The 17,211-nt window shown below is 42.6% G+C and overlaps 2 protein-coding genes across 2 annotated transcripts; both read right to left on the bottom strand.

Moving 5' to 3' along the window:
• Positions 1-58: 58 nt before the first annotated feature.
• On the bottom strand, positions 59-5,544 carry skp1 (S-phase kinase-associated protein 1). Its single transcript, XM_070983576.1, has 6 exons — positions 5,348-5,544; positions 4,543-4,642; positions 4,316-4,389; positions 3,244-3,387; positions 978-1,118; positions 59-783 (listed from the first exon to the last, which is right to left on the bottom strand). Exons 2-6 carry the CDS (start codon positions 4,637-4,639, stop codon positions 748-750), a joined length of 492 nt encoding a protein of 163 aa, XP_070839677.1. The 5' UTR covers positions 4,640-4,642; positions 5,348-5,544; the 3' UTR covers positions 59-747.
• A 1,350-nt stretch (positions 5,545-6,894) lies between these two features.
• ppp2cab (protein phosphatase 2 catalytic subunit alpha b) lies at positions 6,895-16,149 on the bottom strand. The gene is made up of 7 exons (XM_070982963.1): positions 15,855-16,149; positions 9,346-9,555; positions 9,085-9,258; positions 8,834-8,923; positions 8,366-8,527; positions 7,871-7,989; positions 6,895-7,691 (listed from the first exon to the last, which is right to left on the bottom strand). Exons 1-7 carry the CDS (start codon positions 15,954-15,956, stop codon positions 7,619-7,621), a joined length of 930 nt encoding a protein of 309 aa, XP_070839064.1. The 5' UTR covers positions 15,957-16,149; the 3' UTR covers positions 6,895-7,618.
• Between the last annotated feature and the right edge of the window lie 1,062 nt (positions 16,150-17,211).

Here is a 17,211-nt window from a genome sequence, read left to right as displayed (position 1 = left end):
CCAAAGAAGGTCGAGCTCCTCTGCAACTGGCACAATGAGAACAAAAACGACAAACCTCAACCTTTTTAAACGCTTTATTTACTCCTTCAGTTTATGTTTGATCATCCCAAAAGCCAGCATCAGAGCTTATCTGAGAAAACTTTCCAATTCAATACAACATGAATTAGGAATGAGTTACCCAATGCTGTGTGACAACACTCAAGTACTTCGAGTCCAAAGGACGTTATGCCAAAAAAAAACATCTTTCCACCTCAAACTTCACGTCTCCTTTGCACAGCCCAACCTCTCTCGACACGGATTCACAGAACATATGCATGTACAGAGCAAAAATAAAATATCCACCCTTTCATTTCCATTGTCATAAAAGTCATTTCATTCAATCAATTAACCTAAAAGAAAACGAACATGTCCAGTAAAAAAGACAACCACTGCGATTAATAATAGGGGAAGTATGAAAGGACCGTCTTCTAATCTTTAAGGGTACAAAGCCATGAAACCAGAAGTTTTTTTTATGTGAATACACGAGTTGAAACAGAAAAGAGCTTTTTTTTAATTTAAATTACAACACACAGCCAAGTTAAACCGCTCATGCTATTGGTATACAGAAATTGAGGGCAGGGGAAGGAGGTGGGTATGTGGCTCTAAATATACTAAATGTAAATATTGACAAGTATGAACAACGCCAGTGCAACCAGTTAGCAGGGACAATTCCTATTCAGTGTGGTAGTGTTGGCAGGATCTTCCCCCTTACTTCTCTTCGCACCACTGGTTCTCTTTGCGTACCTGCGGACGAGAGGACAGACGAACGGGCTGAGTTTCCAAAAATACGTGGATGGCGGGTCAACTGGTGAAGCTGTGATCCCTCATACAGAATAAAAGGGTCTATTTTCTAAATGATATTCAGGATCATTCCAAAGCGATCGACTCATTTCTCACATGACTTCATACGACAGACAGGTGACGGATGGAATAGCTACCTGGGCTTCCTCCTCCTCTGTGAAATCATTTTTGATGTTGAAAGTCTTCCTGATCTCCTCTGGGGTTTTGCCTTTGATCATGTTGGCCACTGTCTTGCAGGTGACATCTAACAGGCCTTTGATGTCCAAATAGTTGGCGGCCTAAACAGAGGAAAACACAACAGTGACATGAAGAGGAGCAGAGGGGGGCGGCGGTGAGAAAAAAGGGGAGCGAGGACGGACAGATAGCTTAGCATTTCAAGGAAAACATCAACACCTACAGCTACATTAACAGCCAGCCCAGGGCGTGTTTGCTTTGGATTCATGTCAGGGACGACAACACATGAAGCTGCTGGTGATTTTCATGACTGTTTCCTCTCACTGTCAGCGTTTAAATGCTGAGGCAAAAGCAACAAGTAGCAGCAGTAGCTAGCAAATCCTCCCTAACAAAAAGTTCTTTGAAAATGAATCAAGCCATCCGTGGCAGCGCTTTCCTTGACCTGGGACACGTCATGTGTACTTGTCCACCAGCCCACCTACTAAAGGCACACTGAGATTCAATCACAATAGTCTGAGTCAAGATAGGAAAGGTTAATAATACTGGATCAATACACAAAGGCCTGTGGATCAGATGTCATTATCCATATGTAGATGGTATTAATATAAAGTGTAAATGGGTCCCAACATCCAGGAAGGCCACTTTGAGTAATAGATCTGAGAAGTTGAAGGCTTATCAGACACCAAAGCAGCACGGCAGTTTAGATTATCAAAAGACGGGATTTTACAACTTTATCACGACAATTATTTCATCTTTCCAGTTTGAATATCATGAGGTGAACAGCAGAAATGAGCGCTCATGTTACAAAGTACCAGGAATGAGTGTGTGCATGTGTCACTTTGTGCATGTCAACAAAAGCAAACAGCTGATCATAACTGACAAGCACCCTGACTTGCGTTTCACTTCCTGGAAGCCCACAGCTTGTCCAACACCTATGTCCCAATCACTCGCAGAGGCCACTTCAGTTACCGTTCATGCGCTTGTTTACCGTCACTGGCTGCCCAAAATCAATTCAAGTCCCACAGGGTACACATGGATTTGAAGAGTAAAATTCAAGCTGTACCTACGCCAAAAATTTCCAGGCTCTTGAAGCCTTTATCATCACATCTTAATTGCTGTTATACAGTGCACGCAACTGAAAAAAATAAAGTTGAGACAAAGAGACTAAGATGATGACAGGATTGTTTCTTCTCAAATATGACCAGATTTTTGGTTTAAGTGAGTTTGAGGATGAAACACCAAATTATGTTGAAAATCAAACATTTCTCAGAGGGTTTATTCAAATTCAAGCCTATTCTTGACCTTGAAAACATCATGGTTAAAATTAAAATTACTCTCAAGACGTCGTACAAACCCTGCTGCGGGATAACTCCCTGTGGGTTTTCACCTTGAAACACTCTTTTTAAACCCCTGCCTCTTCCACAGCAGTCGCCCAAACCACCAATCTTCCAGCTGTTGCTAAGCTACTTTTGTATCTGTGCTAACCAAAGGAAAGCGCTCTGCCACAGCAGCGGATGGAATACATCACAGGAGAAACGAGCTTTGCGAATGAAACAAACAGGTGACACAAAGAGGCACTCAAGTGACACAATATCTGCAATGGAAACTTGATATGAAGGTGTATTGCAGTAAATCTCCTCAGATATCAAGTTATAGAACACCATAAGTCTGAATCAGCACTCCTGAGAGTCAGTTCAATGCTGCTATAATCTGGTCTCTCTCCATTTGAAAGGTTTTGATTAAAGCAGTCTCTTTATGTCAGTATTAGCTCTATTTTCCATTAAGCTAACACTGGAACTGAGGGAAAAAAAAGCACCAGTGATACAGTATCTTATATTCATCATGTAGCTGTGCTGATTCGTCTTCATGGTCTGCATAACAGCACAAAACATCAGAACAACAGATTTATAGGAAAGAAATTCTACTTATGGGGTTTAGGCTTTAGTGCCAAACTCAACCCACCACACACAAACCACTGCTTAGTTCTAGTGGGCATCCGCATGTGTGTCTGTTAATTAAATAACATTGTATAACATCATAAATTACCACCGTGAGGACTCACCTGCCATGCAGGGAAAAAGCCTGATCCATAGCAATGCTAAATATTACAGTTTTGTTTTGAGTTAAAGTTTAGGTGAGGATGGGCTTTGGGCTGTAATGGTTGTGGTTAAGGTTAGTGTCAACCTGAATAACGTGGATCAGTGTAATACAATGAATGACTGTATTTACCAGAATGAGTTCAAACAAGGTGCCTTGGTCCACTTTGAGGAACTCCTGGTCCCATACAGGAATGTCATCTGTCCTCTTCTCCTTGTTCTCATCGTCCTCAGGGGGTGGGGGGTCGTCTTTGTGATGAGTGCACCACTGAATCACCTGAGAACCACAAACACACACACCAGTTTAACCAGTTACAGTGGTCATCACCAGGCAAATATATTGTGGCGTCAATCAGCACAACCGGAGCACAACCCAAGCATTAAACACTGCACCATGTGTCTTGTTTTGCTTCCTTATTTTGAAAACTTTCTCGGAAATGCGTTCATGAAAATCATCATTAATAAGAGGTGTGAATAAAATAATCTTAAAATCTCCTTGTTTGAAGTAACTGCAGCTCTGAAGCACAAGCATGGACTTGACGAAGAGGCAAAAGCCACAGGTCCTCACAGCCTTCTGCTCCCACGGATGTCATTAGTTGGTTTACAGGCAAGAACGATTTAACAAGGGAGAGGGGGGACAAACAGCTGTTGCTTCAGTGCGTAAAAATGGGCAGAGACTCTGAAGACAAACCATGGACACACATCTGACAGCATTTTTCAGCCCACCTCACTTAAACAAAGGAACTTTAATACTTCCAAGAGGACTAGAACGTTTTTTTGGATGGTGTGTGTCCACTGAAATACAAGAAAAAACCTTTCACTATCTGCAAAACAATTCAACAGCACCACAAACTAGTCTCCCAAATGAGGTTAAGATCAATCGACATCTCTCTCAAACGGCTTCAACAAAAACTGATTAATAAACTAATAATCTGGAAACTGAGTGACCAGTGCATATATACAAATTACATTGTGTGGTAGATTTGACTTTAAGCTGCATCTTAGTGTAACGCAAAAACACCAAATATATTAAAAACACCCATAAACACCCATCACTAACCTATGCTTGCTTGCTGAAGCAGAAAAAACATGTCACAACACAAACCAACAAAACCAGCCCCTTTCATTAAACAAACAAGCCTGCTGAACACTGATCATCATAGGTGAGTGCATGAGGTGTGTGGGTGGGTGTGTGTGCTCTGTACCTTCTTGAGGATGGCAGCGTTCACATTTGGGAGAGGAACTGGGTCATCATCGCCTTCATCATCCATTCCCAAATCTGTCAAATAATCAATGAATGTTATGCATCTGTCTAATGTAGCTAACAAATAAAACCATAACGCCTACATTATAGGCTATAGGATATCACGTAGAGTCAACCGTCAAGTGAAACAATGGACTCAAAAGTTCGTGATGATTTAAAAAGTTATACCTTCTAACATGGTCTTGATGGTGACCGACTGTTTGGCTATCTCAACATCCACCTCGAAGATTTCTCCATCGGAGCTCTGTAATTTTATTGTGGGCATTATCTGTGGAACAGAACAATAAGATCGTTAAACACATTAAAACGTAACTAGCTGTTTGTGCAAAATGTGATTAGCCAAATGCGTACACTGAGAGCTGACACCAGCTCATTGCTAACGCCTCAGCTAGCTAAGCTAATATTGACGTGATGGCAAGCTGACAACTTACCTGTTATCCCGCAATAAATAGAAAAGTTACACTGTATAGTTAGGCAGCTACAACAGTAATGGTACACCTGGTACAAACGTAAACATATCTTAACGTTACCAAGACGGGCGGTGTTATGAGCGAGAATAAGCTAGCAGCAAGCTAACCAACGTTTAGCTTGCCAACTGTTAACACAGGCTAAACGACGATAATGCTAACTAAGTAGCTTGCTTACTATTCGATTCCTTTGAAAACTAACTGATGGGGTGCTCATTAATGCATAAAATTGGTCCACGTGTTAAAGAACGCTGCAATATGTATTTTACAACCAAAACAAGAATCTAATGTTTATTAAAATGTAGGCTATCCAGGCAGCTAGCATTACCATGCACAATGCTAGCATCTTAGCTTCATGTTACGCTAGCACCTTATGATGTCAGTGAGGCCTTTCAGCGAAGGCTATTCAAACAAAGATGTAAACAAAATGCAAAAAATAAAATAAAATAAATTCCCAAAGGTGAACAAAATGTAAAAGACACATTCTGGTTTGCGAAGCTACGTACCGTAAATGTTTGAACTCAGACCCAGAGGTGAAATTCCTCTGTAATCAACAGCACGGCCTGGCAGACGTGTAGGAACCAATATCGGCTGGAAGTCTCTGAATCAGCCCAGTGAGCCTGCCGCCCGGAGGCTGACGCTCGCTTTGTCAGATGCCTCACTTAAAAGGGGCGGCCACACGAATGCTGCTTTTCCTGTGAACCTAAAGCAGTTTAAAAAAAATTTTAACCTCGGCATTTGACACACTAAATTATTCTGAGATTTGCGTAATCTTTATTAAGAGTTTTATTGAATTTTATTGTTTTTTATTGTTGGTTATTGAATAAAAACTGAAATGTTTGTACGGGATGTTCTTATCACAGCATATCTATTCATATTTTTATACTGAAGATTTTACTGTGTACAACCACACTGGTTTACTTTAACTGTTTCTAGCTGCATGCATTATGTAAAGTCTGCAGTACGTTGCAATTCATAAGCATCGGGCGGTTTTGCTATACATTAAATCAATTTAGACTTGGCCAGTATGGACTCACTTTAAAACTTCTAGAAAACATCCTTTAGGTCTATGTGCATGGTGTGTCGTCATACTGTAACTGAATTGTACTGTATTGAAAAAGTGGATTTAGTGTATTTAAAGCCACCATGGAGTGGCGCTTTCCTCTTTCCAGAGCCTTTCGAGCAGATTCCATGGTGCTTTCAAGTGCTCCTCGAAAGCTTTCCCTCCCCAGTTTTGAGTGTATGAATGCCGCTTTTTCCTCACCACGTTCTGACTGGTGCGTCACTACTGCTATTTTTTCCTAAAAAATAATGAAGTAGGTTTTTGTGGTGTAGGTTATAGTACTTCAGCAGTAGTGGGGAAAAATGAAATACAACATGCTCATTTGGAATAAATGTGTGCGTGCATGACAAACAAACAGGAAAACAAACAGTATTATTATTATTATATCAATTCTACTGTAAGTTGCATTTGTGCCCACAAAACATTACACATCTTCAACCCCATGACTTTGTGACTTCTCTGTGCTGTGACCTTTTTGGGTCTTCCATGTGAGTTTTAGTCATAATATCAATATATACAATAGCATTTAAAAGCAACTGTTCCAAGGCAAAGACCAATGAATCCTGCTAATAAACTAGACTTACAGTACACAGGAGAAGATAATAAATAAGTATGTCCACTTCCTTAAAATTTGTGGATGAAATTATCTTTCAGATATTGGCCAAGATATCCTAAGAAGCTAACTAGCTGTGAGACAGTTTAGTTATATAACAGTAACCCTCTCCAAGAGGAAGACGGTAATCAGTGTGCAAACTTCTCCAAAACACACCCTGAACTAATTCCTCAATTGTAAAACTGCCAGCCAATTTGTGGCCCAGATGGCTGACCTACTGACTTGTTGGTGAACTGGCTGACTTCCAGTTGGTTCATCTCAAAATTAAACCACAGATCAAAGGGACCTTGTAAGCTCAACCATAGCACCACTTATGTCATTCAGGGCGAAGACTTGCAGTATCATGAAGAGAAAAGAAAGAAAAGACCAGAGTCACATCAAGGAGCCACCTTCATCTTTATTATTCAAATGGTTTGGTTAATACAGACTCTGTAGTTCAGAGGGAGTCAGTGAGTTGATGTGGATGAACACTCCATCATCTGTCTTATCATATACACCAAGCTGGGTGACTGCATAAGAAGAGTTTTCCTTAAAAGCTACACAGGATAAAGAAACCTTGTGTAAAATTTGCCTGATGGGGGCTTTATTTGTAATTTAAAAAAAATAAAGAAAAAAAACATGTAGTGTGAAATAATTTCCTTCTTTTGATATATGTTACATTTCTTTAGATTTACAAAAGTGTGCAAACAGATCATGTTCAGATCTCCGAAATAGAAGCCATGGCATGTGGGGTTCAAACAGCCGCATTCGAAGTAGCAAATTTCCGTCTTGGACCTCGGTGCCATCGGTCTAGCTACACAGGTGCAGGATGAGGAGTTCAAACATCACTGTTGCGTTACATAGTGGGGGAGATTTTCAGTACAAGTCCTCAGCAATGAATTTTGTAATGATTATGGCACGCACCTTTTGGTCCATTCACAGACACACAGACATGGTTTTCGCTAAATGCTTAAATAGGTCTTTGTGTGGATATACAATGTGCACTGCTGTGTAGCCACCCCGGTCTCTCACCCTCCTCTTCCTCATTCATGTTGTTATCGATTGAAGGTCATACATCATGGCAATGCTGGACCTGACTGGACGAGGGCCAAAGGTCAGACTTTACAGGAAGTAATCTGGGGTGCGGCGGGTGACGTGAGGCTCCCCTCTGCGAGGCGCGGGATCGAACTGCAAGCTGGTTACAAGAAGAAACAAGGAGAAAAGCAAAGATCTGTTGGTCGACCATCATTTTAAGGTCACATGTTGCCTTTTGTATATTGTTTTTGTACAATCCTCAGCCTAGCAGCATTACAGGTACTAGACAACCTCATCTTTTAGGGATCCACTGAATTCCATGCTGTTTTTCATACTTACAATGAGTATTTGAGGGTGTCGTCTAGTTCCATGATAGCTGCCTGGTTGCCACAGCGGTAGCAGTAGTTGGGAGCACTAAATATTGTCACCACATTCCTCTCATGGCACCAGTTATAACCCTGAGGGAAGCATTTGCATTATTCACCGGAGATGTATAATTCAGGAGAGACAGCTACTAAAATGCAAATCTATACTCTTTTTGAACTCAGAGTGAGAGCGCTAGCTGGTAATATATAACTGTTTTCTATTGTTTTCTGTAGCAGCGGGACTGGGGAGACATTTTTGTGAAGATAAGTCTTTCTTAAACATTTCTTCTATAAATAAACATCACTGAAGTGGGTAATTCTTTACTATTGCTGGGAAACCTCTAGCTGCAGCCTTGAACTACACTAAAATTCATATTTGCCTGGTTAAACTTGACGTAAATCCAGACTACATCATCCTGAGCAGCAGATATGCAACAGTTCTGCACACACACCGCAGACAGACACGTACCTCCATGACCAGCTGGTGGGCACGGGACACCAGTGTGAGGCGGTTGACGTGGTTGAAAGTCTCTGAAATGTCCTGGCCGAAAGTGTAACCAGCTCCTCGAGGGGAGATGCCCCAGCCACCGCGATCGTCAGGGTCCGACCACAGCAGGTCACACATGGGACCCTGCGGAGGAAGAGGAGCAAATTAGCAAAAAAAAAATTTAAAAAACTCCAAAACTGCTACTGATGACCTAAACAACCGTCATTGTGTTTAACTGTAAACATACTGAATTATGCAGAAAAGGGAAATCATCACAGTGCTTCTTTTTTGCATCTGAGGTACTGATTAGGATCAAGTTGCTTTTACAAACATCCTGTCGATTCCTGTTCAATTCTTGTTTAACTGCACTTAACTTTCCTTTTCCTGGCCACGAAGCAGCTTTTAACTTTGCTTTTGAAAATTACACACACATTTAAGTTTTATCTTTACCTCATGTGGCACTTCCTGTAAGCGGTCCAGTGCTCTGATGTGATCCAAAGTATCTATTGACGGTGACAGACCTCCATGAAGGCAGAAAATCTGGGCAAGAAGAAATTTCAGCATTAGTGGTATTTCTCTGTGACCAAGTCTGACCTCTCTGCGATGCAACATTAAACTCTGTCACAGCATTAAGTCCTATCCAGTGGTTGCTCAGGCTGTTTTTTATCATATGCGTGAAACCAGCCTACATGTATTCTCACCTGAGAGTCTACCAAGGCAGTGAGGGGGAGATAATCGAACAGGTCTGTGAAGTACTTCCAAACGTTGGCGTTACCATATTTCCTTAGGCACTCGTCATAGAAGCCATAGACTTGTGTGATCTGTCTGCTCTCGTGGTTGCCTCTGAGGATTGTGATGCGCTCCGGGTAACGTACCTGAAACAAGCAGAGAAGAGAGCTGAATGTAAAATGTCCGTTTCGAAACAATTCAAATTTCCAAGGACATTTTAAATGACTACTCACCTTAAGTGCTACTAGTAAAGTGACGGTTTCTACGGAGTAGTACCCTCTGTCTACGTAGTCTCCCATGAACAAATAGTTTGTGTCTGGAGACTTCCCTCCGATCTTGAACAGCTCCATGAGGTCGTGGAACTGGCCGTGCACGTCTCCACACACCGTCACCGGACATCTCACCTCCTGAACATTTGACTCCTTGGTCAGGATCTCCTTCGCCTGGAGAAAGAGAGACACACATTTAACTGTGGGTCAATAAAAACCCATAGGGGATCAAAACATCTCAAAAGCAAATTTTCCACAGTGTATATATATTTTGTGCCGCTCGACTGTTTTGCTTGTTGAAATGCAGGAGAATCCATGTGATCCTGCTCTGTAATCACATGCTCTACACACTGTAATTTTCTATGTTATTCTTTGTTCTCCATCTTTATTTCAGGAATGGACAATTTCCTGCCAACCTCTCTCAGCCTCCAGTGGGGTGAGCATTAAGATGCTACACAGTGATTGCAAAAACAACCCCCAACATCACCGCCATAATCTCTCCAAGGAAATAAGCCCCTACCCTGTGTGTCTGTGTGTGTGTGTCATTTCCTGTGGGCATGCCTTGCAGCACTTTGCAAGGCCGCTCTGGCTGCACAGCAACAACTCTAAATCTATTCAAGTGATGCTCCAAATGCCGAGAACAGAGGGGGGAAACTGGTGTTTCTGGACGAAGCACATAGTTTCTTCAGATCGTTGTTTTAAGAGGACTCAGTTATAGCTAGGAGGGCAATGGCAGCACAACAGTCAGCCACTGCATCTAAAAGTGGAACTGTCAAAAATGTTTTTTTAGGACACGGTTCATTCTACCCAGAATGCATCAAGGCGTAGACTAAAACTTGCTGCAGTAGCATATGACTCAGTATGAGAGTTTTTAGAGGAAAACACTCTGTGTTGTCTGTCCGTTCAGTGCAAACAAGATGAAGCAATATGTCAGCTAATGCAGGAGAAAAGACATTCATTTGGCACAATTAACTCACAAATATGACTCATTTTCACAAAGCAGGTGTCGATTGATTATGCAGCCTTTACCAGTACCTGCCCCTTTAAAATCAAACTAAAAATAGTGGTAAAGCTTTAAACAGTACCAACACTAAATCTGGAGACCCACAACAAGGCCTATTCCTGGAGTCAGTCTAGTTTGGCAGGTCTGACTAAGGGGTCAGTCAGCTGGATGAGCTCTTTTAAGGAGCTTTGAAGAAAACAAATCCTCAGGCTGAGAGAGAAGTGCTCTGAGCTGAATGACCACCGGACATGTCTGAGCCACATGGGAGATACGCAGCAGGAAGAGCGAGGCATCCGCAAAACCACAGACAGGTGGACAATGGGGGACATACGCCAACCATTTTCAAGTGATTGCTGAGATGTGATTGCTGTACATCTGTGATAGGCTTGAGGGCAGGGGCTGGGCGACGTGGAAAGCTGTTATCACATGATGGACTCTTTGAAAGCCACGCCCGGTTTGGTTTGGGCAGACACACGACTGCTCCCCACAAAATGCCCGGTGATTGGCCTGTAGCACATTTTGAGCAGCCCCCTGTTTTTTCATAGTTTGCCTTTAAACAACAAAAACAGAGAAAGTGACAACTGACATGGGCAGAGTGCTGAAGCTGGCCTGTCATCCCAACAAATGGGACAGAAAGAGACTGACCCAGAGTGACCAGGACGGACTGCAGCGCTGCACAATGCTGACCTAAATTACACACACGCACACACCCTCCACGTGCCCGTGCAACCATGTGGCAGGAGGCCTTTCAATGACTGGGCTGCCGATGACAGACTGACCAGGCTGAACCAGAGGGAATATTCTACATGCCTGTATTAAAGTGGCAAAACATATTTTCATCTGCGTTACTTGGACATAAACAAAGATGTGCAGACAAAATAAACAAACATGCATTTTAAGTGGGCTGGGTCGGACTGTCTGTGATCCACTTTTCACTGTTCTCCTTTATTAAAACATTTAATTAGAACATGAATTCAAGATGGTATAATTTGGGTAGAACAGAAATTAGCATTACCTTGCAAATAGATATGATTTTGAGCTTTAAGTTTAAAGAACAATCAGGCAATACCTTTTAATGCGAGTCTTTCCATCCATAACACACTAGGACTCTCTACAAGTTGCTTTACAAGTTCATGATACAGTTAAGAGGTCTACAGCTCAGTAAAACACACTGACCTGTATGAGTAACAGGTTCAGTGACGCATCAGATATCGCCTCTGTGTACTAAACTGGCTCAACTGATTATAACTTGGTTAATGTGCACTTCGTGTGAGGCCAGCGCTAACCCTGACCACACAGGCGAGTTCTATTTTCTTTCTGTATGCTGCACTGAACCACTGATTTCGTTTCTATTCAGCCTTCATCCTCTTATTTCCCTTCCCACTCGAGAGACTTTTAACCTTCAGTCAAAACCCTGCAGCTGTAAATAAAACTCATAATATCTGCCTTTATAGCTGGTTGCTATCGTGGTTCCAGCTACGAGTTTTTCATCCGTAACAATTCCACTGCAAACAGCAATTTTGCCTCACTTATAAAAATCAAATACATTTCCTACAAATTTAAGCTTGGATTTAGCGACCCCATCAAAATGTATGAGACTGGTTTACGCATGAGGCGGTGAGTCACAGCTTGCCTAGTGGATGCCAGTCCAGCTGCAAACAAAAAGGATAAGGGCAGAGGTTACGTAAGCGCTCCACCCAAAGTGCAGACCACACCTGTATCAGAAATGCCACAGACAAGCTGCAGGGAGGGAACCTCGGCCCAGATTACAGCGACGTCCGAGACATCAGACGTCACACAGTCAACAAACTGCTTAGCCGAGTGCTGAGAAGTGAAGTCAGCATTTTCCCGACTGACGCAATATAATCCCATTAAAGTGAGTTTAACGGGGCCAGAGGTTCTTCTGAAGACAACTCGGGGGGAATTAAGCTTGACCACTCGGCAAAGCTACAACCACAAACGATGACCTCATTCAGGGCAATTATGGTCGTTAAAAGTTAAACATCTTCTTGTCAACACCACTATAATCAGTGTGAGAATCGGCAGCAGCAGTGTTTGTCAGCTTTTCTACTATCACAGTTTGTGAATTTTGCTGAGATGCATTTAACAACCTTTTGTCAGCGTCAGTCATTCTGGTTGGAGGGTGTTCACGGGGATCACTGCATTGTTGCATATCTTCATTTGTGTTTTTGATATCCATTCGTAATGTTTTCAGGATTTCTGCTTAGACGCTGGAACACCAATCATCATTGGGAACGTCCCGTCTCACTGACTAATTTTCCTGAGTCAAACCGTGCCCTCTGTTGGCAAACAAAGCATTATTTTCTGCCTTGGCGAGATGCATCAAACTGGTTTGAACATGAACAAAGGTCATACGGGGGACTTCAGCTCCAGGAACTTTGGCAACATGTCACCAAATGACAAATTCATTACATCACACTGACACACTTCTAATGATGTCATAAGACATTAATATTTGAAGACTCACTCAGATCTTATAATTTCCCCCATCTTTCCATAACAAATTTTCTTTTTACACTTCTGTACTGTTGCTGTGCTCTGCACCATTTACCGCCTTATATAACATCTTTCTAGCACCGAACTCCGACAAGACAAATGAACTGGATCCAGCCAAAATGGTTAGTGCACAGCACCTCATAAGGAAATCAAATGAGCAAAGATATAAACAAAATTACAGACACTTACAGAGACAGATACAGACAAAAATGTCTGAGTGGTTATGTAACCTCAAAAGGTTTATTTCTGCAGAGGGAAACAAAACAAAAGGTCACCAAGAGGACACGGCCCTGTCTGAAGTACGTGTCACGCATTTGATTAAAATTACTCGGCATAATTGACAGCAACATAAAACCAGTTTCCAGTGAACAAAGCACTGTTTGCAGTCACTTTATTTGAACACAGCAACTAGATTAAACGCTAATGATCAAACATGTGACGTCACTACTTGAGGAACAAACAACACCGGCAAAACTCATCTAGAGCCCTGAGAGGGAGGAGATGCTGCAATGCTGAAAACTGACATTGATCACGATGAACCAAATAAAGCTTACAAGTATTCCCTCGTCTCTGCACACTAGACACCAGACAGAAACTCCGATATGTTGAGCCTTTCAGTTAGCTGGAAAGCAGAAATGAAAAGGCTAAGGACAGATTACGCAGCACATCTGATTCCTTCACACCCCCATACATCCCAAAAACAGAGACGGCCTCTCTCTGAGTCACAATGAACAGTGTAATCCTGAGTCACACACTCTGATCCCCTCAGCAACAATGGCTTTGGTTATGCTAGTGATGCAACTCAAAATCAATCACATCCTCTATTTTTAAATGAGGGGGGATGCTGTGTAGGTGCGTTCTGCTGAATATATTAACAAAAGTCACAGGGGGATGGATGGATGGATGGATGGATAGATGCACGTCGACAGTAGTTTGGAGCAGATACGAGCTCGTAGGAGCTGTGGCAATGATACAGCCTCAGGGTGAGGAAACCGCAGCTTTCCTCTTTCCTCTTGACCAGCAGCAGGAAGGAAAGGAAAACAGGAAAAAACTAAATTATTTGTGCAGCTCTACATGTTTAGAGTTGATTGTGTCACTTCTTGAGGATTCATAACACGACTGTTCACAGGGGCTACAAATCAATCAGACTATCCAGCGTTGCAAGACCAACAGATGCAGCAACATGTCAAAGCATATCAGCTGAAAAGGAGCTTGTCAAGTCAAAATAAGTCAAATAAAAAGTGACATTTCCCAAGCTTCCTACATTGAATAGGAGATCTTGTGGATTCTTGTGGAGAGTCCAGTTTGGGATCTTGACCCACAGAAAGAAACTGGGTTGAATAATGTGCTTGAAACTACTGGAACTGACCATATCAGATATGCAAGGGGGGGGTAAATGTGGGGATTAACGAACCACTTTAAAATAGCATGCCATTAACCTTCAGCGCATAGCACTCCAAACATGGTAGTGGACCTGGTTTTTTCAGTCCCTTTACAAGCTGAGAGGGACAGAGCTGCCCTAAGGAACGAAAAGACAGACTGCCAAAACATCTGTCCAAATTTAGCCTCCGTAATCAGGGTTAATCTTAACAGCAATTTTAAAATCGAATGAAAACCAGGATGAACTTAGCCACTGACATCAGGCTCTGCTGTCAGTCAGGACTTCTCACGCTGACATCCAACAATCAGGCAGTGATTTCTCCAGCAACTGGTGCCTGAACAGAGCAGACGTAAGGCAGCAATAATACGGTGAACTTTGGATGGATTTTCTGGAAAAGTCTTCAATAGATGGCACGTTTATGATATTCAGTTTAAGAGTCTAGCAAGGATTTTTCTCCCATTTAGCCAAAACATTTAGGGCTGGAAATCAGCAGGTGGTCTGAGCAGAAGGGATATTGAGGGAAGATTGGGGTTAAGCTTCAGCTCAGACCAGAGGAGTCTGCAGAATCAGCTGACTGGCTGAACAAGAAGTTTCAGCAACAAGCAACCACTGGCAAAAGGGACTGAGAGGTCAAAGCCTGCCAAGATGAGACACCTCTGCGGGACCAGAGCAAAAGCCTGGCCATCAAATCAGCCATTTCCAGTCTCAGCATAATAACAAGGTCCACAAACGGTCCTAAAACATGAATAAGTAAACCAGAAACAAGAGCAGAGGATTAATAAGGTTCAAAAGTTTCCACAAATTATGCCATGGAGTCACGTTAAAGGTTGAAAATTGATAGTTTATGGGCTACTAAAGAAGTCAGACTCACCACTTATTGACTACAGAAGTCAATAAGAAGCTAGATGAAGGACAGGGGCCGAGGTTTACAGCAGCTTTCTGGACAAATGCAGAGTAATCATGTAGTACAGATGCAAACAGGATGACACTTGAGCTCAGTCCCGCCATGTATTTAACATTTACCAACCTTTTTCTTCACAATAACAAACAGCCCTTCAGGATGGAGAGGCTTTTTGAAATATCCCTTCACATATTAATGCTTGTTTGACACCAACACCGACCTGCCGCTTCGTTTTCTGCTTACAGACAGACAACATGAGACGCAACGTACAGTAATGAAAGTCGCACACAGTAAAACTTGAGTGAAATTTCAGTGGCGCAGCTAGCTGAGGCTAAAAGAGATGCTACAGGTCACAGTGACAGTCTCAATGAGGGGCAGTAAATGCGGAATGTGGTTGACTCCACAGTACGACTGACCCTACCTGGCATGTGAAACTGGACTACCCGACAACATGTGTTCGTAATTTATTTCTAGACATTTCTGACACGTAACGGCCGAAATGACGCAAAAGAAAACGACCAAACGCTCATTATGATTGTCCAAAATACGCACAGCGCAATGAAATCTACACTATAGACGCCATTTTAAGAATGTCTGGAAGGCGTCGGTAAGGAGGGAGAAGACGCTGACAGTAAGTTGGGACTGAGGAGGGGGGGTTAGAAATATCTCACCTTTTCGCACAGTGTTTTCACCTGTCCCTCTGACAGCTGCTTACATTCGTTGAGCTGCTCGATCCACTGATCGATTTCTTTCGTGAACGTCTTTTCGTCCATTTCTGTGTGTTTTCGGGGCGGCTGCGGTTCGTTTACCGACGCGGTGGCTGCTTTCCGTTAGGAGGCGACTCCCCCAGATGTTCTCGTGTCTTCCAGAGCTCACGGAGCGGACACAGAAGCTGCTAATTGCTCTCTTACTAAAAGACGCGTGTAACCACCTCCGGCTTTCAGGTCGCTAGGATTCGACTGAATTGAAGCTGAAGGGAGGGAGGGAGAGACGTCAGTTGGTGATCCACCCTGCTGGTTTGTTTGTGTTGAGCTCACTGCAGTAAAACCCCGTATTTCCGGATATTACTTTCTAAATAAAAGCATTGCCCCTTTACACCTGTTTTGAGTGAGACAACGCCCAATATTTTTTGTTTTTCAAATATATGAGATAATTTTCTTCCATTCAAACACACACACACACACACACACACACACACACACACACACACACACACACACACACACATGCATTGCAAGCTTTCATCCTGGTCTGTCAAGGTTAATGGAGAAAACTGTGAGTGTCATGGCATCATCTTCATCTGTACTGAGTCATGTCCACCAGGTAGGATCTAGATGTACAACTGGATCCTCAACTGGCTCCATTGTCCATTTTCACTATAACACTGTCTCCTGGTTTCAGTAAAGGCAGATTTCTCACCCTGTACTTGTAGTGACACGCTTGTCTCTGCAGCTGCATCTGCTTTTCTGATTTCTTCATTGTCTGGTCGTTTTGGGTCTACATTCTGAGACAGGGTGAGGAGAGCTGTCCGAGTTTTCCAAAGAGGGACACTCAGAAAACTCAGAACGGCATGTATTAACTGCACAACACATGACTGACACCAATGTGAATGAGAGAAACACTGGCAGGAAAGCTCAGTGTAACAGTGAGAAAATAAGCATCAAAACAGACGCATAGCAGCATTTGTCATGATATTACCCTAGAATAGAAAATCTAATAAATTTTATGAAAGTCTTCCTGAAGCAGCCTTTTAAAGCAGCCAAAATAGAGCAGGAGTTTTTATTGCTAAGTTTCCCTCCCTTTTGTCACCCAGCTTCCGGTCTCCCTCTGGTTGATTGTGTCCAGCTTGACGAAGCAGCAGTGCGCCGTCTGACACAAATAGCAACCAGAGACTGATGACGGAAATTCTGCCATTGGTTGAGAGCGCTGCTTCCTCTGCAGTTTCATTGGCTGACCGTTTAATAGCGAAGTTACCGACACATCCCAGAGAGAATACATCATCGCTCACCGGCAGCATGTTGTGAATTT

Source organism: Chaetodon trifascialis, chromosome 16, assembly GCF_039877785.1.
Source record: "Chaetodon trifascialis isolate fChaTrf1 chromosome 16, fChaTrf1.hap1, whole genome shotgun sequence".
Taxonomy (NCBI): Eukaryota; Metazoa; Chordata; class Actinopteri; order Chaetodontiformes; family Chaetodontidae; genus Chaetodon; species Chaetodon trifascialis.
Note: the sequence above shows the minus strand (reverse complement) of the source record. Positions and strands in the feature narration are given on the sequence as shown.

Bases quoted from the DNA above. Each gene is read 5' to 3' on its own strand.
- skp1 (XM_070983576.1), bottom strand. From the start codon at position 4,639: ATGCCCACAATAAAATTACAGAGCTCCGATGGAGAAATCTTCGAGGTG. The intron at 4,390-4,542 runs GTATAACTTTTT...ATTATTTGACAG, and splicing joins CATCAAGACCATGTTAGAAG to ATTTGGGAATGGATGATGAA. The intron at 784-977 runs GTAGCTATTCCA...TCTCGTCCGCAG, and splicing joins CAGAGGAGGAGGAAGCCCAG to GTACGCAAAGAGAACCAGTG.
- ppp2cab (XM_070982963.1), bottom strand. From the start codon at position 15,956: ATGGACGAAAAGACGTTCACGAAAGAAATCGATCAGTGGATCGAGCAG. The intron at 8,528-8,833 runs GTAAAGATAAAA...CTTCCTCCGCAG, and splicing joins TACAGGAAGTGCCACATGAG to GGTCCCATGTGTGACCTGCT. The intron at 7,990-8,365 runs GTACGTGTCTGT...TGCTTCCCTCAG, and splicing joins CCCACCAGCTGGTCATGGAG to GGTTATAACTGGTGCCATGA.